This window comes from Pseudonaja textilis, chromosome 3, assembly GCF_049901715.1.
Source record: "Pseudonaja textilis isolate UNSWEBS1 chromosome 3, rPseTex1.2, whole genome shotgun sequence".
In the NCBI taxonomy this organism is placed as follows: Eukaryota; Metazoa; Chordata; class Lepidosauria; order Squamata; family Elapidae; genus Pseudonaja; species Pseudonaja textilis.
In genome coordinates this window covers 135,048,300-135,070,836 of record NC_141992.1, presented here as the reverse complement: position 1 = coordinate 135,070,836, position 22,537 = coordinate 135,048,300, and the positions used below count along the sequence as shown (strand labels likewise).

Genomic DNA, 22,537 nt, shown 5'->3' with positions numbered 1-22,537 from the left:
CTGCTCAGTATATAGAATCATGCTATTGACACTTTGTTTATCCCTTGTCAGTCTGTTTCCATTTTGCTGTCTTTCCGAGCTCCTTAACCTATTATAGCTATAATAACAAAGGCTTACTATGACTGTAGAAATAAAAACATTCTTCAATAGTAAATGTATTTCTTTCCTTTCTTATCACTATGTTCTAATCTTTTTGGAATACAGCATAGTTTTATCTATAAAGATCCTTACTTGGAAGTATATGCTATGAATTTTAAGAGGAAAATAATGTATTAGCAAGATCTATAATCAGTGGATTTGCTTGTATTGGTTTTGTAATTTTGTTTTCAGAATATGCTTGGAAAACCAAAGCGTCTCGTGCCCAATTGCCAGGGCCTACTTACAGCCCCGCCACAAAAGGCATGAACATTTTAACTCATCCGCCACCAGCGCAATCTGTGCATGGAAGAACTGACTGGGTAGCCAAGTACGGAGGGCATCGGTAAAAGTACTTTCCTGCATCACGTATGCATACCATGACTATTTATATCCTTTATTTCTTTGCCTCTGGGACACTTTAAAGCATATTTCTACTAATAGAATAACAATTCTGGAAACATATGAGAGCCTGTAGTTTATTATCTCTTAAGGGAAAAATATAGAAAATAAATACGTTTATTTAGCAAATATTCTTCAAAAATAGTGCCTCTGAGACAGGCTTTTTTGTTTTGCTTACATTACAAAGTATTCTCTATAAAGTTACTTTGCCAAAACTAAACATTTGCATATCCTTACTGAAATGAACAGAAATTGGTTTGCTTTGATCATTTCTTCTGAAGAACTGTCAAAAATATGAAGGCATGTAAATATATTAGCCACTGGACAATTGTGGCTAATTTAAATAGGCAATAAATTATAAAAATAAAGAGTCACTTTCAAGATATGGTACTTCTATAACACTGAATTGAGCAATAAAAGCAAAAAATTAGTAGTAGATGAATTTTCCACTGTATTGCCCAACTATAATCAGAGAAACTAAAGCTGAACTAACTTGCCTTTGATTTGACTTATCCCTTTATTTCTTTTGATTGCAGAGAATGAAGACATAGTCACTATTACTAGTATTGTAAAAAAGTGGTGTACCCCTAAGGTTCAGTTCTATTTTAGATTTTGCAGGAATAGGATTACTCTTGTATATGATTCCTGTGAACACATGAAGGTGTTAAACCATTTTCCTTTGATCTGTGAACAACGTCTCTAGTTATGATTATGGAACGTATAGGCAGCAAAGAAAGGTATTCATCTATGCTATGCATTGGTCCTGATCCCAAGAGCTTACAGGCTATCCTGTATTGCATAGATATAGTTATATACACATATCAACTGTTACTGTTGATTCTGAAATGAGGGGAACTTTTATTTGCAGAAATGTTTGGGAAATAGAAACTTAATGCATCTGTGGAGCCATTTGTGAAAGTTTTCCAGGGCATTATATGCAGATTTGGCCTTGCAATTGGGAAATATTATGAGTGAATGATATTCAGGAAGGATCCTTTCCTGGGAAGAATGCCAGATAGCATTATTTAACAGAAAATAAGCATTTAAATAATTACTGGTGACTTTCTAAGAAGGCATTCTGATGGTATTTCAGAAATAATTTTTAGGTCTGAGTAACTTTGTAGCTTTGCTTTTTCCCTTAATTTTTAGTTGAATTTTATCACAGAATTAATCAACTTAACTGTAGTGCCTTCACTTGGTAACCAGAGCTGAATAACTCCAGAATTCTTTTAATTCCTAAAGGAATTGCTTAAAATCTGGTAATAACTGCCAGAATTTATTCTTCAAACCTAATTCTGTTGTATAGCATAGATAGCATTATCTGGCCTAAAGACATATTTTGAATGTCATTAAGTATACAATGGCCCAAAATATATGGGATATTTCAAGTTGATATTTTAATGATTTCTTTAATATATAAAAACTTGCTTTATCTAACAGAAGTCACTCTTAAAACTATGCTTTTCCAACTGCTAAATATATTTGTTATATTGAAATTGACAATCCATACTTGTTAAAATAGCACATATTATATATTATTATTCAATTGTAAATGTTATTTGCATACTGAAAAGTATTTTATGTATTTTATTTTTAAAAACTGTACACTATTGTTGTGGAGGACATATTTGATTTGAATTAAGACTTAAGGAAGAATGCACGTAAATATGCTGTCTCAATTTCAGTAGGATTTACTGCTAAGTGTATTTACATAATGAAACCGTGAATTAATAATATAAAGGCCAATTATTGAATAATTTTTAAAGTTGCCGTTATGTGTACAATATTTTATCCCAATACAGAATAGCAGGAACTGACTTATTTCAGTCTCTCAAAACTTATATAATTCACTGGGTTAGAAATGCTGTCTTAAAGGAATCTACCTAAAAGTTTCATATAAAAAACCCACAAAGTTGCCTTTGCAGCTGGACTGGTTTTCAACTGAAAATAATTTGTTTTGTAATAAAGTGAACTTCTCAGGAACACAACGTATTATAGAAGTCTTCCATCAGAAAAAGCGATTTATTTATTTATTTATAGCTTAATATTTGTTTGTACATCCTAATTTTCTGTCCTGGTATTTTGAAGCTGATTGGTAGGCTAAATAAATAAATAAAAAATACAACCAACAATTTATTCATATAAAATATATTTATACAAATAGAAACTAATCTCCAGGCAGCTCAAAAGGCCGATTGAAGAGAAAAATCTTGATTTTTTTTTCTCATAAGCAGAAAAGTCAAGCATAAAATCTGCAATAATGTTTCATAGCCTGGAACTAATGGAAAAGCATGTGCCTGATGAATTGATTTTGGAAGTTTGTGAGGTCTTTGCTGATCTCTAAGGCCCAGAGAGAGGTAATTTCTCAGATTATCAGGCCTAAACCATATTAGGTTTAAGAAGTTTAAAACACCCTTTCAATGGCACCTGGAAATATATTTCAGTACACCCAAGAATAATCTCTGTATCATTATGTGATTAACAGCTTAACTTGATGCCTTCTGCACTAACTGGTCTTTTTATACACTCTTGAAAGATAGACATGTTAATTAATCCTGGTGTCTTATATCCCTTTGACCTAAGATAAAGTTTAAATTGGTTATATAAATGGGAAGAAATTACTACAGGATAGTTACTGTGGCAAAGAACTCTGTTGTTACTTTTTTTTTTGCATAATTTTATTAAAACATGAGTGTTTTCTCCAAATATGCCGAACATTCACTTTTCCTGAACTGAGGCTTTTTTCCTTAAATAAGAGAATTCTGTACTGAGAAAGGAGAAAGAAGGCCTTGCTTGTGCTTAAGTTAATCTGTGCTCTTGCTCTTATCCAATAAAGTATTAATCAAAATACAGTGCAAGTAGTCCTCAACTTATGATTAATCACTTAGCACCCATTGAAAGTTACAAAATGCCCCCGGAAAAACTACTTCTAACCTGGTTCTGAAGGCCGCCCTCCCGGCAATCCCATGACTGCAGTTTGGGTGTTTGGCAACCAGTCCCACATTTATGGCTCTATATGCAGCTTTACCACAGTTAACGTGACAATAATTTACACTACAGTGTTGTCAAAAAATTATTTTTGCTTCTATCTTTTGAAAATGCACCACGGTTAACAATTGATTTGCTTAATAATTGCTGCAAAAAACCCAAACCCTGGTCAAATCAGGTTGATCACGCACAATGACCCACTTTACCATCACAAATTACAACTAAATTAGCGGCTCCATTATGGTTAGAAGTTAAGGACTATCTGTAATATTGATTTCTGATTTTAAAATGCTTTTAAACACTTCACTGAAGGACATTATCATATCATCCGACATACAGCAATGAATCCTGTGTTACCTCAGTGTTTACTGTTGAAAATCTAAGAAAGTTTGTACAAAAGTTTTTTTCCCCCTGGGTATATGAGAAAATCAGAAGCCTGCATTTTCAAACACAATTACTTTCTAAATATTGGGAAAAGGAGATTTCTTTACAATAGAAGTGACCTATTGATAATTGCTTGTATTTTATATATATTACTAAAATGACCAAAATCAAATGACATTTGAGTGAACTGTTGGGTGTGGAAAGCCTAAGCCAACATTAAAACATATATAGCATCCAGTAATTTCAAATGGGATGCCCATTTCTCTTAGAGACTCATCTGGCCATATCATGTGAAATGCTCTCAAGCTTTGTAGAAGCAGTAAGTCTTTTATTTATATCTGGAGTAAAACTACTAAACTTGATTAACTTGATTGTTTTATTTCAATGGAACTACTCTAAGCATGTTTTTATCTACTTCCAATTGTACAAAAACGTGAAGAATGATCAGGAGATCTGTGGGTACAGATACTACTGTTCTATATGCATCATTATGTTCAGAATTCAATAATATATTTGAAGACAGGTACTCATTGAGAAATGTCGATAAAAATATCCGTCTGTTTCCAGGTACACATAAAATTAGCCTAATTAGCCTTGAATCCCAAAAGATTACAGCTTAAAATTTTGGAATTCAATTATGTTTAAAATTAGGAAATAAGTCTCACAATTCAAAAGGCTTTTAAACATTTAATAAGTTTCAGTGAATTGTTAAGGGAACTTTTAACTTTTTGTTTTGAGTGGAACATCATACATACAGATATAGAGACACAAAATTTGGAAATAGGATGACAAAATTAAGTGTATTTCCTACAAGGCATCAGCACTGTTTAACCGTGTTTCGTCATCATAAAACATTTGGAATTGTGACAAGAAATACATTCGTGAGAAAAGAGAGATGAAAACTATAATTCTGTAATGATTGACACTTTACAAAACCTGAGCATAATTTGAAGTTTAAAAACTTTGCAAATTGTACAATTTTAAAAAGCATTAATATTGTCTTCAGTTTTGTTCCGAAGAGGCATTGTGAGGGCAGTCCTCTGTAGGTCTCTTTCTGCTTGTTGTTGCACAGTTATGGCTAAAGAGGTTTTTCCATCATCTGTAGTCCAAGTTTGCCTACCATTAATAGACTGTTTAAATAAAAACAGAAATCCATCATTAATACACCGTTTGAATAATAAATTAACATGTCAGTCAATTTTGCTAGTAAATGCTTACACATTAAATATGTTCTTGGCAATGTTTTGTGTTTATCCAAAGAAAACCCACCACATTTTCTGTTTTTGTTTCTAGTTTTCTATTGTTTCCAAACAATAATTCCACAATTAACAATGGGAAAATAGGAATTGTACCTGGCACCAGCAATTAACCCTGCAGGCATAAATTTTCTAGAGTTATAGTATCTCATTCCCATCAGGACAGTCAGGGTTCCCGATGCAGCTAGGAAAAAAAATGAAAAGCCAAATTATTGCGTTTTAATTATGACATTTATGGGAGACTCTGTGCAACCAAATAAAAACATGGTGTAAGGAAAGGGTTGATACTATAAGAAAGCCCCCTTTATGTGGGTAGGGATCACACTGAAATTTTCTACTTCCTGCCCTCATACATTGTTTTTAGAATCATGAATCTGGGTTCTTTTTTTACTATATCTCTCTTAGTTATATAATTACAGGTAGTCCTTGACTTATGACCACAATTGAGCACAAAATTTGTTGTTGTTAAGTGAAACATTTGTTAACTGAGTTTGCTGCATTTTACAATCTTGCTTGGCACAGTTAAGTGAATCCCTGCAGTTGTTAAGTTAATAACCTGGTTGTTAAGTGAATCTGGCTTTCACGCTGCTTATCATAAGTATAAACCAGTTGCCAAGCATCTGAATTTTGATCATATGATCATGGGGATGCTTCAAAGGTTGTAATTGAAAAATGGTCATAAGTCTGCCTGCTTTAGAAAGTGATATCTTAAAATGCACATAAACTACAAGGTGAACAAAAAAAATGACAAAAAGATTTCACAGGTGAAAATTTGAACACATCGTGAGATAGCTAAATACTTTTATGGTTCTATGGAGGGGTGGACTTCAAATTTTTTAGCAAGGGGCTCTCTGCCCTAATGACTGCCTGGGGGGCCATGGCCAACTTAACACCACGCCCATCCAGTCACATGACCACCAGCCACAACCATGTTTTGTTGCTCCTGGTGTTTTCTTGGGAAATTGGTCTCTCTCTCTCTCTCTCTCTCTGTCCCCCTCTCTCCCATTTGTTTTTCTCTCTTTTTCCACCCTCCTCTCCCTCCTTCTCTCTTCCTTTCTTTCCCCCTTCTCTCTCATTTATTTCTCTCTCTCATTCTCTCCCTCCATCATTTTCTCATTTCTCTCTCTCGCCTGAGCCAACACGAAAGGGACCGTGGCTGGTGCTGAGCTGCCCACGAGGGATGCGGAGTCGCAGAAAGTAGCCAGTTGTGGGCAGTACATTTGCGACCAGCTGCTTTTTGTGATTCCGCATTCTTCACGGGCAGCTCGGTGCCAGCAACACTTCGTGTCGGCTCAGGACTCCACCACTGAATGCAATGAGAAAACAGCTCTGGCTCTCCTGCATGGCCAGCTATTCATGCGAGCATGCAGTGGCGGGAGAGAGAGGAGTTGCCATTGCCGCCACCGTGATCCCACCCCAGGAGGGTATCCTGCTTGTGTGTATGTATGTGTGTGTGCATGAAAGAGAGAGATGAGAGAGAGAAAAGGGGAGAATTCCCTCTCATCTCCTCCCACCTTGTGTGGTGGGAGGCAAGAGCTGCCTTGAGTGCAAATGTGGCATGAAGGCAAGTACAGGGACACTTCACTTCTGCACTAAGGCTCCAGCCATTGCCTTGTCGTGTTCCCCACCCACAGCTCTTTGGCTGAGTGTGGTAGGTGTGAGCTCCAACCTGAAGTGGCAAGAACCGAAGGCTGCCTACACGCAATGTGGTGTGAAGGCACGTGTCATGCCCCTGTCGGAACCTGACTCTGAGGAGGAAGCTGAACTGCTGACAAGGTTTGGGAATGTGGCTCCGTTGGCTGTGGAAGAAAATGGGGAAGGGCAAAGTCTGGCTGGGCAGAGCAGGGGGGTGGGTGGTAGAACAAAGGAGAGTAAATTCAGAGGAAGACCCAGGCCCACCCCCTCTTCATCCTCGGGCACACAGGGAGGAACAGAAAAAAGAGCAATGTAGGTTGCGGGGCTTACAGGGGAGAAAAGGGCCCTGATTCCCTTCATTAGCTGCAGCTGAGAACACAGTGTATAAGAAAAGCAAGCTGTGTGCAGCAACCTGTTGGGAGCAAATGTGACTTTATCTTGTATCATCGTGGCAGCTCTCCCCCCCTCTATGTTTTTGCCATTAATCTTGGATCGCAAGCAAGTACACTGAATCTTAGGACAGGTTAAAGGCAAAAGGAATACATGTATTAAAGGTAATCTCATAAAGTGTAGGTGCATACACAAACATACACTGATACAAACGTTTCTGTGTGTGGAATAGCGCTGCAAGAAAAATACTTACCCAGAGAAAGCCAAATATTCTTTGGATCCGTTGACTGTTGATAAGCACCCAATCCTGCTAACCCACCACAGATGAGACCAGCAGCTAAGGAAGGGACACTGCCTAGTTTAAGCAGACAACAGAAAACTTAATTACAACATGAAATGTGTCGATGTAATGAACTGCATTTCTTCCAGCTTTTATTCTAGTGGGAGGGAGGTCATAAAAGGGCTTACTGCAAAGAGCTGCTTTGAGTTTTAGTTCACAAATTATAGCAGGTCTCATGATAAGCTCTGGCAGGAGGGAATTCCCTTAGCAAAGGCTACAAGTTAACCATCCCTTTAGAGAAAACAGAACTTGGGGGAGGGACACATCAGGAATAAGGGAAATGCTACGCAGGGCTTATAAGACTTCATTTACAAAACTGTTGCAAGGAGAAATCTGCAACAACTGTAAGTCTCTATGATGGCAAGCTTTGAAGAGTAAATCTTGCCTGTTTATTTGCATTTTTGCCCAAGAATTTTGTCCTCGTTCCTAGCATTCTGGCAGTTTATATTAATGTTTCAGAATTAAGGTATTCTAAATTGAAATTATGGGCTGCATTGTTCTTGGAATGTCCAGAAATTGAGGATGGGCTTGGGTTGTGGTAGAATGGAGTATGCACTGCTTATACTTTTAAACCCACCCAAGTTTTTGGCAAAATGACAAATCTAGTAATCAGTTTTATTATGCTGTAATGAAGTAAGACATTTCAAAATACATTTAAATGTAGACCAACTTTATTGTCATTTTGAATGTATGCTAATTGGCATACATTAAAATGAAATTTCACTGCATTCATCTATCAAAGGGTCATCACCTCCAATACACACTACATAAACATGACAAATAAAAATTGCACTTTAATTGTGCCCACAAACTGATAGATGATGAAAGCTGGAGAAAACACAAGGGGGATACTGTACCTGCTTTTACATAGCCAGCTACTCCACCGGAGGCAACCAATGCAGCATAACCATAGCCAATCCAATCCACACTCATGCTGTAACATAAATATAAATACTAAATCCAGAATTTGTTTAAAAAAAAATATGCTCAGGTTTTCTTTTTGGGTGAACCGATTGTAAAGATTTCATACCACTGACTTAAAAAAAAAAAAAAGACGGAGCAATGTTTACCTATGCTGAAAAAAAGATGTTCACATTCCGTTGTAAAAAAAAAAAAAATACCGAATCTCGGGACAAAAGGTAAATTCCCTCAAAACTTTAGCAAGCCAGGGGAAGGAAAACACGCGATTCTTCAAAAGCAGCTGACCCAGATCCAAATGTGTTGGGACTCAAGAATGCTTTTCTACGCTGCTTCTGGATAAGCTACACGCCAACCTGGTTCGCACGTCTGACAACCGATCTAGCAAATTGATCGTGGCTTGTGGTCGCGGAGCATCGGTCACACGTTTAGAGCCGAATGGGTTGTACAAACCTCATCTCCGATACCGGTTTATGCTTCATCGCGACATTTTAACTCGAATTTCAGGTCTAGGGAAAGCGGGGAGGGCAGCACCCAAGGCGCAAGCAGGGGGTTTGCGCAACCCAGAGGCTTCGCCTATTTCGTTCGCCACCTCCCCTCAGCCTCAGCCAGGGAAAGGCAGAAAGGCACACGTACGTGTGTGTGTGTGTCTGTGTCTAAGAGAAAAGCGCTTCCACTTTCCTATGCCGGACCAATTTTGCCAGATGTATGTTTTCTGTGCCTGACCATTTTTGCCAGATCCATGCACTTGTCACACGCGTGTTTAAAAGTGTGCAAATCGGAAGGTCCCCGTGCTACCTGTGCAACTAACCCCAACTCCACCCCACCCCCCAAAAAACCCTATTCTGATTTTCCTCCTGAAATTCTCCTAAAAACAAATCTGGGCTCGACGTCGCCATTCCAAATTCGTTAGCCAAACCAAACTCGTTTTATTTCCAGTCTCCCTCCTGCTAAAAAGGCAACTTGAAGGGTGGAGGGCCGGGGGGTGGGGCGGGGGAGGGGAAGCAAGAGAGAGAAGCGACGCGAGGGGAGTCCGGACTAACCTTCCCGCAAAGGTCGCGCGTGCAGGAACGAAACCGGAGCGAAAGAACCCGACGTTTCAATGCCCGCCCACAGGCTCCTCTCGCGGTAGGTCGCGTCGAGACGGGCTCAGATGAGGGCGGGCAGAAACGCCTCCGACGTTCCCCGACCCCGAGTAAAAGGGCGAACGGGGCTCGGCTCGCAGTTCCCTCAGGTTTTTCTGGGAAGGAATGCAACGGGATCTCCTGAGTCGTCCCCCCCGCCCCGCCCCCCCCGGTCCAACCTTGTTTGGTTGGAAAAGGTTACATTGCATGACCAATACATCTGAATGCGAACCTGCCGAAAAGGTTTGACATCCCAATTGTAATACGCCATAGGTGTGTAATATGAATTGAGGCACCGTAGGTGGCAGCACTTAACCGACGGTGGCTGATCGGAAAGGCTTCGGTAGAATCGCCCTTCAGTATTGGGCAGAGCGCTAGAAGATTGTTTTTCTTGCATGCTGTGGATTAGATTGGGGAGTGGGAAAAATATCCTCAAGGAAGGCAGTGAGAAATCACTTCGGGACTGTTGCTAAGATGAAGGTTTTATCTCACCTGCTCAAATTAAAATCATTTTGTGTCCCAAAGGTGGGTTCCCCCCCCCCCCAAAAAAAGGCAGCTGGACTTTGTTTTTCCTTGAAGAGGTTTCTCTTCTCATCCGAGAAGCTTCTTCAGTTCTTGAAGAAGTTTCAGCAAAATCTCTTCAATGAAAAACGAAATCCAGTGAAAAACAAAACTCCTTTGGGACAACCATGACCTCGATGGCTGAGGCTCTTCATAGACAAAATCTATGGAGACGAAATCATTTGTGCCTTTGAATCACTCTTGCCATGCTCATATGGTCATAATGGTTTTTCAGGAGTGTTTGTCCTTGTTTTTTATCTTGGGTTGAGACAGAGTGACTGGCCCAAAGTCACCTAACTGACTTCCATTTCTAAGGCAGGGCAGGAACTCAGGGTCTTCTGGTTTCTGACCTAATGCCTTTATTCACAACTAGCTAGCAGTGTATTATTTCCCTTGCATTTATTGCCTCAAAAACTAAATGTAGCTGTAAATGCAGCCTCTTCACCTCTCCAGGCTGATATCCTTCAATTTAGGATAAGTGGACTTCAACTCCCAGAATTCCCCAGTTATATCCATCCATCTTAAAGTTGCCAAGGTTGAGAAACCTTGTTCTAGGCCACGGGTATCAAACTTGTGGCGTCACGTTGCCGTCACGTGATGTTTCACAATGTTTTTTTTCCCTTTGAGAAGCTGAGGTGGGCATGGCCTGCATGTGACACATCGGGTCTGCAGTTTGACACCCGTGCTGTAGGCATACTATAATAACACAGATACCTGAAGTACACACTCTTCTGTATAGCATCCTGTTCTTGGTCAGAATTCCTACGGTTACTTAAGCTAAGATCAGGGAATCTGCAGAGGGCTGGGGGCAGTCAGCATCCATGGAATTGACGTCCTTCCCCTTTTGAATGGGCGCTGCATGCATGTGGGTTTTTAAGTTCAGCCAGACGTTGGGGAGCGGGTATAAAAGTACTGAATAAAGGGAAATCAAACAACGCACCTGAAAAAGGATCAGGACTGAAATCATATGATTGCAGCAGCTACCATCTTAACTTTTTTTTTAACCAACACCCCCTGCAGTGATAAAGACAGTGAAGTAGAAAAGTGATCAAAGAGCATGAGTGGATTGGAATCGGAGCTAGATAGCTTCCTTAAATCCAGGACATCACAAGCTGTTCCCTTTCAGGAATTAGCATCCTCTCACCGTCCGAGTGTTGCTGAATTTCAACTCTCAAAAGGCACAACCAGCCTTGGCCGACAGCAAGAAGTGGGCTCAAGTGAAACCTCTGGAAAGGGACACATCTATTTATGCTCTTACTGTGTATGGTAGATGCCAGATGTTTCAACAAAAGGTGAAACTACAGGTTCCTGCTGTCATTTCCTTTTTTCTAAAAATGCCTCATTATTGAGCAAATAAGTAAAAGTTACACGAAAGGAAAGCAAGCCTTTTGCATCGAGACTGTACCTCAAGTAGGCACCTCGCATCCAATCTGTGGCATCTTTACAATGATTGTTCTGTTGTTGCTATCCAGATTGATGTTCCAGGCTTAATTTAATTAAGCCTGTTCTTCCAACCACAGAAGGGGATGGAATATTTTAAGGTTTCCAGAATGACTAATGGGGCCACTTAGGGCAGGGGCGTCAGTCCCACTTGTGTCTTGAGGGGTCTAGTATTGTGCAATCGAAGTAGGAAAAAAAATCTGCAGAAATGTATAGTTTTGGGCATTTATCCAAAATACTGTGTTAATGCTTCTACTAGTGTACTTTGTTCATCCTGTTTTCATAGTTGTCACCAGTCAATGCTGTTACCTGTAGCGCACACAGAGGAATACAATGAGCCTTACCAGCCAGGTTCTGTACATTTCAGACCACAAAAGGCAGATCTGGTTTCCTGTGCTGGTTAAACAGTATAAAGTTAGTTGGGAATGGGAGCTGTCCCCTTAAGGGAATGCCTCATGGGAAATGTAGTTAATGCTTCATGGGAGATGTAGTTCATGCCATGTGGTCACATCTGTAATCCTGATTGGTCACTGAATTGACCTCTGGTTGGGTTGGGGGGAGTTTTGGTCATTTTACTTGGACCCCAGCAACGTGCTGGAGTCTTCCCTTGCTGTATCATTATGGGATGAAGATAACTATCTTTTCACACTATGAAGACGAAATGCAAAGATTGGACATTAGATGAATCTCACCATAACTCTGAGTTATGGATGCCTGATATAATCCAATAAAGAAACTTTGTATGGAAGCCTTTGTAGTGTTTAACTCCTTAACTCGGGTATTTTGAGAAGATAAATATTGCCTGAGACAAGAACATTTCCCTTAGAGAGATTGTGAAATTTATCTTCTGAGGCTGCTAAGGTTAAAATAGTAAGGTGACTCAGAAAAAAAAATGTTCCATACTGCTTCAAGAGGATTAGATGAGTAAGATCATGTGTAAAATGAGTAAGGGGCTGCTTGGAAATGTTTAAAACTACTCCAGGGTAAGTGGTTTCTAATATTAGGACCTACTGGTGCATCAGGTAAAATTATTTGCTTTAATAATTTGTTGCCCTTTTTCAAACCCCATAGATAAGGAGGCATTAGTAGAAAATCAAAATGAAACCAATTCAGTTCTCTCCTTCTGGGACAATTAGACTAGAAACTTTCTGAGATGTTAAGCCACTGGTGAATGCATTTCATTCAAGCCAATCATCATCTTTTAACAACCCCATAATCCCTTGCAAGGGTGGAGTCTGGGCAACTGAATGGAGCTGTTTACCAGCCAGATGCCCTTCCTGTTGCCAATGCGGAGCTATATTCAGCAGATATAGTCTCATTGTGCCCAGAGAGAGAAAACCCTACCTAGGATTGAACTGTGAAGTGACTACCTGACTGTGAAGTGAGAGCACCACCTCTAGGCCACTGCACCATTTCATTCAAGCCAATATAACTGGCAAAAGCATATTCTTGAGCATAACCGCCTAACTAACTGTTGCATTGGGCATGTATGGCAAGATAGCCTAAAGGCATTCACTCAAAACTGCTCCCAGCTTTCTTTTCAGCATCCTCAATGATGATGGGGGGGTTGTTTATCCAGTTCAGTAAAACTGAAGTCACTTCAGATTTCAGAGCACTACACTAGTTGAGCTAATTTTAATCTCAAAGTCTTTCAGGGCTGCTGGAATAACTTGTCCACTCCAGTGTACAAGTGCAGTCAGCACAAATCATATGCCAGCTCTTCTCTAGGCCCTAAGGCAGTGGTGGCTAACCTTTTTGGGCTCTTGTACCAAAAATTGTGCATGCACCACCATTTTCCTTTTAACCGAACGCCCAGACCCCAACCCCCCCCCCCTTCCCCCCCCTCCCCCCTCCCTGCCCCCCCCCCCCCCCCCCCCCCCTTCCCCCTCTTCCCCTTTTTTTTTCTTTTTTTTGGTCCTTTTTTTTTTACCTCCCACCTTTTCTTTGAATATGTTTAAATTTTTGATTATTTTTTTTTATTTTTTTTTTTTTTTTTTTTTTTTTTTTAAAATAAAAATATTATTTTATTTATAATAAATTTTTTTTTTTTTTTTTTTTTTTTCTCAAAAAAGCCTCAAACCAGGTGGAAAAAAAAATCAGCTGTCAGGCGTGTGCATGCACAGTGAGGCAAGTTTGTCTGCGGCTCACGTGCCAGCACAAATGGCTCTGTGTGCCACTTATGGCACGCATGCCACAGGCTCGCCATCATGGCCCTAAGGGCCCATTTATTTATTTATTTATTTTCTAGATTTACATAGCCATAGATCTCACTTTTATGTCACTCTAGATGGCTTGCAATAAAACAAAAAAACACAAAATACATAACATCAAACAAAAGTAAAAAACAAACACATAACAACTGGGTGTGAGCTCATCCAGTGATATCAAACCTACGACACACGCCATGTTTTGGGTGTGGTAATATATCATAATCATCATATTCTGTAAAGTTCTTCATACAGTTTTGTATAAGATCTGGGGACCTTACAAACACTCCTCATGGGGGCAGTAGTGCTTTTATGATGGACGTTTGGTCCTGTTTGATCTGCAAAGCTTAGATGAACCAGGAATGTCGGTGAGAGTTCACAGTACCCAGCCGAGCCATTCCCATGAGACCTTTGGTGCCTGGATATTCTCATGGGACTTTCCGCAGTCTATTATCAGCCCTGCTGAGATAATGCTGCTGAGGCTGAGGTTGAAGTCATTGTTTTGATTTTGTACTTGCATTTTCTTAAATAAATACTGCTACCCGAGTTCTCTCGGGGCTGGCATTGCTCAGATGGTTCCCTGCGTCTCATTTCAAGTGCCAGACCACCACAAGTGGTGACCCGACGTGATAGTTTGAAAGGCTATACGTTCCGACGTGATAGCTTTGAAAGCTATACGTTTCCTGCATCCTATACTCATCATCGCGGACGTCGACTGGGCCCTCATCTTCTTCGCTGGACGGAGATAGATTCTTTTCGTGAGTATGGGGGGAGGTCTCTCGAAGGCTCAGACAAAGCACCTCAGGGAATTGAGAGAGATCACTTGGAATAGGTTTAAGTTTGGAGTTCATAGTAGAGGACATGAAGTAGGAAAGAAAGAAATTGAGGACTTATTACAGTATGTTTGGAAACATATTCCGTGTTATCCAGAGGGAGGTAGTATTAAAGTAGAGTCCTGGAAAAAGATAGGAAATTTTTGCACGAGGAGCCTCGTGCCCCTTCTTCAATTTTGTTAACCTGGAGGGTGGTTATGGATGCATTAGCTACTCATGAACAACCGCTCCTAGCACCCCCGAAGAAGGTTTGCCGCCTTACCATGCGATACGTTTATTGCCACCGACAGCACCTCCAGATAAATCCAGAGGACTGTCAGGCACTGAAAATACTTTGTCAGAAGATAAGAGTTTGCCTTTAAGAGTTCAAGTAGATGCAGTTACTGCAGCTATTCAAGAAGCAACAAACAGAGGGGAATTATCAGGAGATGATTTGGTAGAATTTGGAGTGGAGATTCAACTTAATCCAGTAGAAATTGGTGTGGATGCTGCTTTAAATCCGCAGAGAGTATGGAAGCCTTTAGCTCTCAGGATTTTAAAGGAAATTAAGCAAGCAGCAAAAGAATATGGTGTTAGATCGCCATATACTCAGGCATTGTTAGAAGCAGTTGGTTATGGAAATAAAATGATTCCAGCTGACTGGAAAGCTCTGTTAAAAATGATTCTAACCCCAGCTCAATATTTGGTGTTAGATCAGAAATGGAGACAGCTGGCAGTTCAAAGGGGAACAGCAAATGTTACTCCAGATCAGCTTTATGGAGCTGGTAATTTTACAACAGTGGAACTACAGAGAGATGGAATGCCAGAGGAGGGGTTCGTTCTTCTCCCACAGTTAATTTTACAAGCCGTAGGGGCTCTCCCTGACGGCGAAGGTGGTGAGAAGACCTTTACTAACATCAAACAAGGGAACAATGAACCCTATGAAAATTTCATTAGCAGATTGAAAGTGGCTATTGAAAGGCAAATTGATAATCAATTCGCCCGGAATGAATTGCTTTTGAAGTTAGCAGTAGAACAGGCTAACATGGATTGCAAAAAGATTCTGAATCCACTTATCGCGAGCGGAGAGCGAGAGATCGCTGATTTGATAAACGCATGTAGAAAGGTGGGGAGTCAGACTTTTAACATGGAGACTTTAGCTCTGGCTCTCCAGGCAGGAAATGCTAATAAAGGCACTTGTTTCAATTGTGGGAAGCCTGGACATTTTAAAGCGCAATGTCGGGCTCCTGGGGGGGGTCAAAGTCAGCAAAATGAGAGATCAATGGGACAGGGTGTGACCTAAATCAGTAATCAGCCTATATCAGATGCTCCTACAGTTTTTACTGATGGAGGAAAAATTTATTTTTTTGGTGCTTGTGTTTGGAAAGATAAATCTGGAATTTGGCATACAAAAGTGACATCAGAGCAGAAGTCTGCCCAGCAGGCAGAACTTGCTGCTGTAGTTTTGGCTTTTCAAAATTTTCAAAATCAGGATTTTAATCTAATAGTGGATTCTTTGTATGTATATAATTTGTTACCCTTTGTAGCAGGTTCTTATTTGTCTCCTGGAATATCACCTAATATTCTACGTTTGCTTTTGTTGTTGCAAGGATGTTTGGAGCAGCGTGTGAATGTGTGTTTTGTTGCCCATATTCGTAGCCATAGTAATTTGCCTGGAATTTTATCACAAGGCAATGCCAAAGCTGACAGTGCTGTAACTTCAGTTCTCACTGTCCAGCCATGGGACAGCCATAGTTATTTTCATCAAAATGCTAAAGCGTTGGCACATCAATTCAAGCTTACTACTGCAGAAGCTGCTGCCATAATTCAGCAATGTCCAACTTGTTCAAAGCAGGGCACGGCTATTCCTATGGGAGTCAACCCCAGGAAGTTGAAACCTTCAATGATTTGGCAAATGGATGTTACTCAGTATCCATCATTTGCACCTTGGAAGTATATACATGTGACTGTGGATACTTATTCAGGATTTCTAATGGCTACTCCTCAAAGAGGTGAAGCGGTTAAACATGTCATCAATCATTGCATTAAGACATTTTCAGTTGCTGGTACGCCTCAAACTTTAAAAACAGACAATGGTGCGGCTTATCGGAGCACAGTCTTTGATCAGTTTTGCAAACAGTGGTCCGTGGAACATAAATTTGGAATTCCATACAATTCCACAGGACAGGCTATTGTGGAGCGTTATAATGGCACGCTCAAGAACATGTTAGCTAAATTAAATAAAAAAGGAGGGAAGCTCCTGGGGCTTCCGGCAATTCAAGATCATTTAAATCTTGCTTTGTATACTTTAAATTTTTAAATTTGTCTGGTAACCCCCTGCGAGTGCGGCCAGCAGGCATTTTTCTTCTCCTTCTACAGATGCAGTGAGGCCTCGAGTGTTGGTGCGATTTCTTCCGGATCCGGCATGGGTTCCCGCTGAGCTGATTACGTGGGGACGTGGTTATGCAGCAGTAGAACATCTTGGTCAAATTCGTTGGGTTCCTGGTCGATGTATTCGGCCTGATCATTCGCAAGCGTCTTCGCAGATGCCAGTGAAGGAGGTTTCGGAGGAGCAGGATGGCGTTCCTGTGGTTCCTGATTCAGGATGGGTTCCTGTGGTTCCTGATTCTCTTGATGCCGGCAATCCAGGCGTGGCGCTGTGAAGGCTGGGAAAAGATGACTGCTTATCTGAGATTGCCAACTTGTATGCAGCAGGTTCCTCTGGGGAATCGGACTAAATTGATCTGCAAACAGCGGCATCCTTTGATTTTTCCAGCATATTGGTCCTGGCATAAGGGTCAAGACATTCTTTACTCGGGACCTGATAAGGATATTATATCTTCAGCCTGTGCTACAACTCTGATTCTGTTTAATGTTTCTGTTTCAGACTATGGACAATATTGGTGTCAATTGGAGTTGCCTAAGTTACCTTACACAGACTCTCTTTCCATTCGTCTTATGCCTCCACGGACTCTAATACGGAGGCGGAGAGCTGCTATTATCTCAGAAACTAGAGACCTTGGAGATAATTTATGGAAAGAAAATTCCTACATCAAGGACGTTCGGATTGCAGCAAAGAGTTTAAATGTAACTAATTGTTGGCTTTGTATGCATGTACCCACCTTTGGGAATAGCTATGAATTATGAAGATATTCATATTTTAAATAATTTTACTGTTGCTATGTTTAATGATACTGTTAAGAATATTAAGATGTTAAATGAAGAAGTGTCTGAAATTCGCCAAGTTACTTTACAAAATCGTTATGCTTTAGACATAATGTTAGCTGCCAAAGGAGGAGTTTGTGCTTTAATTCATTCACATTGTTGTGTTTTTATACATAATTATGAGCCTAACATTACAAGAACTGTTCATGATATGGAAGACCGCATAGCTGAACACGAAGCAGGAAAAGATGGCTTTGATAAGTCACTTTGGGCTTTGCTATGGGATTGGCTTCCTGACAGCTCATGGTTATGTTTATTGCTTCAATTAGTTGTAATAATTGTTATTATACTTATTATGTTATGTTGCTGTATTCAATGTATTCCTAATCTATTTCAAATGTGTACCTCAGCTTTCAACGTACGAAACCAAGTCGCGAGGGAACTGTGTATTATGCCACTAAAACACCCTCTATCTTTGAATAAATAAAAAAGGAGGGAATGTGGTAATATATCATAATCATCATATTCTGTAAAGTTCTTCGTACAGTTTTGCATAAGATCTGGGGACTTTACAAACGCTCCTCATGGGGGCAGTAGTGCTTTTATGATGGACGTTTGGTCCTGTTTGGTCTGCAAAGCTTAGATGAACCAGGAATGTCGGTGAGAGTTCACAGTACCCAGCCGAGCCATTCCCATGAGACCTTTGGTGCCTGGATATTCTCACGGGACTTTCCGCAGTCTATTATCAGCCCTGCTGAGATAATGCTGCTGAGGCTGAGGTTGAAGTCATTGTTTTGATTTTGTACTTGCATTTTCTTAAATAAATACTGCTACCCGAGTGCTCTCGGGGCTGGCATTTGCTCAGACGGTTCCCTGCGTCTCATTTCAAGTGCCAGACCACCACATTGGGCGAGGCACCAGCATTCCCCAACGTTTGACAACTTATTCTCAAAAGCACTCCTGCTGTCTTTGTGTGATTTTTGGAGGCTGCAGAAGGTGTGATCTTGCCTGGCTGCCAGACCCTTTGAAAATCCTGCAAGAGGGCCAGGCTCTCATCTGAAAATCATGTGAGAATGAGACATGTTTTAGTGCAGCTTTAGAAGGCTGCAGTGGCCCTGAAAGAGCATTTTCTGAATCTAATTCAAGAACGGAGGCCTTGTGCGACCCAGAGCAGCCTTGGGTAGGCTACAGGGCCTGTCAGCAGAAAGAGAACACTGCCTGAAGATAACCAGTGTGTGGTAATTCCTACGAAGCGCTGGGCTGTGGGGCAATCCCACAACTCCTTACAGCTTACATCAGGAATGGTGCTAGGCCTTTTTAAGTGCCCGCAGTAGTGCGAAGGCTGAAGTCAGGCCCAGCTACAGTGCTGATGCCAAGTGTTGCAATTCAGGGTGGCCTAGATGGGGAGAGATGGAGAACTCTGTGTGTGTGTGTGCCAGCAGAGTCAAGCATTTTCCAAATTTTTGACAAGTTGAGGCCAAAGAATTTGCCATCGCTATTCTAATCCATCCATTTGACCAGGAGATGGGCTCTGAAACCAGACTCAAGCACAAAACCAGGTTTTCTCGGCTTACGGAAGGCCAATGGGGAAAAGGGCTAATATAATCTCGGCGGAAATGATGTTCCAAGAGGTGGGTGCCTGGCAAAAAGAAACTCCTTCTGGACCCTGCCAGCCTCCACTCCCTAGCTGGCAGGACCTGTGGCATGCCACTCCTCTCAGATTGGATAAGACAGGTAGAAACAATTGGGAAGAGACAGACCCATATTTCTTAGTATGGGTATAAGTAACTTGACCCAAAGTTGTCTGAAAGATCATTCCCATATATTTATAACTTGATATTGTCAACCTTACTAAGTAAGCCAGACAAGAAACACAACCGGATACTGTAAGGTAATTCTGCTTTACTGTAAAGATACATTAACAGAACCTTGCAAGTCTTAAAAGTACAATTCTCCTGCCTTCTCTTTTACAGCCCTAGGGAGAGTCCCTTCTGAGTTTTTTGTTCCAACTATTATCCAGCTGCGAGATATGAGATCTGTTTTCTGACTGTTCCATAGGCAGCATCTTTTTGCTCCATCTCCCAAGGTCTTCCCCACATACGACTATCTCTTATTAACCATTTATGTTTCAAAGATAAAAAATAATAATCAGTTGTCAGATGCTATAATTGCTACTGACAATAGGAGGCACTGTGTTACCACTTTTATCCTTCTTGGGATTTGTCAGGTCTAAGTAAACTACAGATAGTCCTTGACTTATGGGAACCAGAGAACTTGTCACTGTATGGTGTAATTGTTGAATGAGACATCACATGACCACACCTGATTTCATTGTGCAAACTCTTTTTTTGCCATGGTTGCTAAGTGAATCACTGTGGTTGTTAAGTAAGATATTACAGCTGACTGTGATTTGAGACCTTCCCTGCCAGCTTTCCTATTGACTGGTTATCGAAAACTGGCTGGAAAGATAGTAAACAGCAATCATGTAATTGTGGAATGCTGCAGCTATTGTTAATGTACCATGGTTGCAGTGGTGGTATTCTACCGGTTTGGCCAAACCAGTTCTCTCTGATGCTCTGCTGTTGGGCCCACCCACCTGCCCGGGCTCCCATACTAACCTTTATGTCCAGCTTTTGAAGCGCAGCTGCTTTATGCAGCAAGATTGCCATGCAGCAGATGCTGAAGCGACAGGGAGAGTGCAGACTTGTAGGAGTGCAGGCTTGTAGGAGCCAGAAAGCCTCTGTGCCTGTGCAAAGTGTGCATTTGGCATGCGCGCATGCAAAGTGTGTGTGTACACACAAAGCACACTCACCAAGCCACACCCACTGAAGTGGTGGTAAAACATATTTGAAATGCATCACTGCATGATTACCAAAACACCCAAATCCCAACCACATAACTGTGGGGACACTGTAATAGACATAAGTGCAAGTGCTGGTCCTTCAGCCCTAGTAAGGAAGCAATGGCAAGCCACACCTGAAATCTTGCCAGGAAAACTGCAGGGATTAATGCAGCAGTTGTTAGGAGTCAACACTGACTCAATGTGTACACAATCCTGATGTGCAATCTGCATTGGACAATCTGCACTGCACTTTGTCATTACTGACAAAGTGGGAAACCCAATTGACAATTGATATCATATCTAGTCAAATGGACTTCCATTATATCAAAGCCATGTATTGAACAACATGAGGAACTGGCCTCTCAAAGGCTTTTGATAGAGCTGACAGGCAGAAGAGGAGCATGAAATATCCCCATTGTCCTGAAATGCTGCAGGATGGCATTCCTGCACAACCTTTCTTTTTCTATCCACGTATGATATATTTGTAGCTCAGGAACCACAGCTTCAGCAGAGGTTAATAATGAATGATTTCATGATTTCAGTGTTTTATATTCTTGAAGCTCTTTGCTTCACCTTATGCCACAATTGGAGATGATTTCAATGATTTCAACCAGATTATGATGCATTATATATCTTGTATCATTTCTATCTACTCCCCTCCTGCAAAAGACAACTGATTTCCTTTGTACATTATTCCAAATATCAGAAGTCTACTTTTGCAGATCTTTATCAAAGATGGCTTCCTTGGCTCAGTTTGAACAACTCTTTACCAAATGATCAGCAAGCAGAAGTCACTTACTGGGCAAGAAGTAAAATCTGTCTTACTGAATATATAGCTGTGTTAGGAAACCACCTTCAGTTCATAGTTCTATTTCAGGTTTCCACATCCTTGGATAGTAATCACCTGCCATTAACAGACCACCTTATTTCTCTGTCTGGTTTTGTGTGAATGAAAGACTGTCAGACATTCCAGTGACAGAATTTGCCAGGTTAAATGTTTGCACATTTAAATGTGCATTTTAGCTCTGAGTTTTTGCAAAGAATCCATCGTTTTGGTACTCAGCAGATTCAGTGATTTCACTCATGTAGCGGTATGATAGACTTCCCTTTGAACAGAATAGGAATGTGTTAGACCAGGGCTATCAAACTCCTGGCCAGCGGGTTGGATGCATCATGCGCTGGCCATGCCAATGCCCGGTTTAGCAAAGGGGAAAAAAAGTCCTGATATGTCATGTGACACCGCCACGATGACATGAATTTCACACCCCTGTGTTCAACCTTTTGATTGGCAACAAATAAATTAGACTGATGGCAAGCTTAATCCCTTCCACTCCCAGTTCATAATAAGCACCTGCAACCATTTTACTATTAGGCAGTTAGGAACAGGCTTGTGATAAGGCCAGGATCAAATCACACTGGGTCATACAATAATACTGAGTGTCAATCAAGCATGGAAAAGCAAAGACATCAACCTGGCAACTAAATGCAGAGCAGTCCACACTGTTTTGGTTCCTATAGTTACCTATGGTTGTGAAAGTTGGGCCCTTAAAAAACAGACAGGAGGCAAATGGACTCATTTGAGTTATGCAAAAGGCTCCTGCGTGTTCCTTGGAATAGTAAAGGTGACAAAAATTCACCTTCACTTCTTCGAGCGTATAAAACAAGATACATTGCAGGAAGGCAAAAACCATAAAATTCTCTCTTGCTCATTTCAGCCATGTCAAGTAATCAAACTCAATAGAAGAGGCAGTTACACTTGGAATGATGGTTAAAAGGAAATGAGGCCACCAAACAACGGAGTAGCTAGACACCATCAAAGTCAACACCAGACAGAGCATAAAACAACTGAAAGAAGCCATACAAAATTGGAAAATGTGGAGGGAGTTGGTCCATAGAATCACCGAAAACCCGAGTGAAAAACAACCTTATCAATACTAG

At 40.8% G+C, this 22,537-nt stretch overlaps 3 protein-coding genes across 12 annotated transcripts in view; 1 reads left to right on the top strand and 2 right to left on the bottom strand.

Annotated features, from left to right (window-relative positions):
- The window catches only part of MAK (male germ cell associated kinase), a 32,523-nt gene extending 30,229 nt beyond the window's left edge, over positions 1 to 2,294 (top strand). For all 10 annotated transcript variants that reach the window (XM_087930842.1, XM_087930839.1, XM_026715002.2 and 7 more), the window contains one exon: positions 331 to 2,294. In XM_087930842.1, the coding sequence (XP_087786968.1) occupies positions 331 to 485 (155 nt within the window). In that variant the 3' untranslated portion in view covers positions 486 to 2,294. The remainder of the gene's footprint in view (positions 1 to 330) is intronic.
- Positions 2,295 to 4,583: 2,289 nt separating this feature from the next.
- Positions 4,584 to 9,552, bottom strand: LOC113445701 (transmembrane protein 14C-like). The gene is made up of 5 exons (XM_026715005.2): positions 9,492 to 9,552; positions 8,388 to 8,464; positions 7,444 to 7,545; positions 5,262 to 5,349; positions 4,584 to 5,039 (listed from the first exon to the last, which is right to left on the bottom strand). Exons 2-5 carry the CDS (start codon positions 8,461 to 8,463, stop codon positions 4,988 to 4,990), a joined length of 318 nt encoding a protein of 105 aa, XP_026570790.1. The 5' UTR covers position 8,464; positions 9,492 to 9,552; the 3' UTR covers positions 4,584 to 4,987.
- A 2,232-nt stretch (positions 9,553 to 11,784) lies between these two features.
- Positions 11,785 to 22,537, bottom strand: part of GCNT2 (glucosaminyl (N-acetyl) transferase 2 (I blood group)) — a 37,052-nt gene continuing 26,299 nt past the window's right edge. Inside the window, exon 3 of the mRNA XM_087930845.1 lies at positions 11,785 to 11,882. Within this exon, the coding sequence (XP_087786971.1) occupies positions 11,863 to 11,882 (20 nt within the window). The 3' untranslated portion in view covers positions 11,785 to 11,862. The remainder of the gene's footprint in view (positions 11,883 to 22,537) is intronic.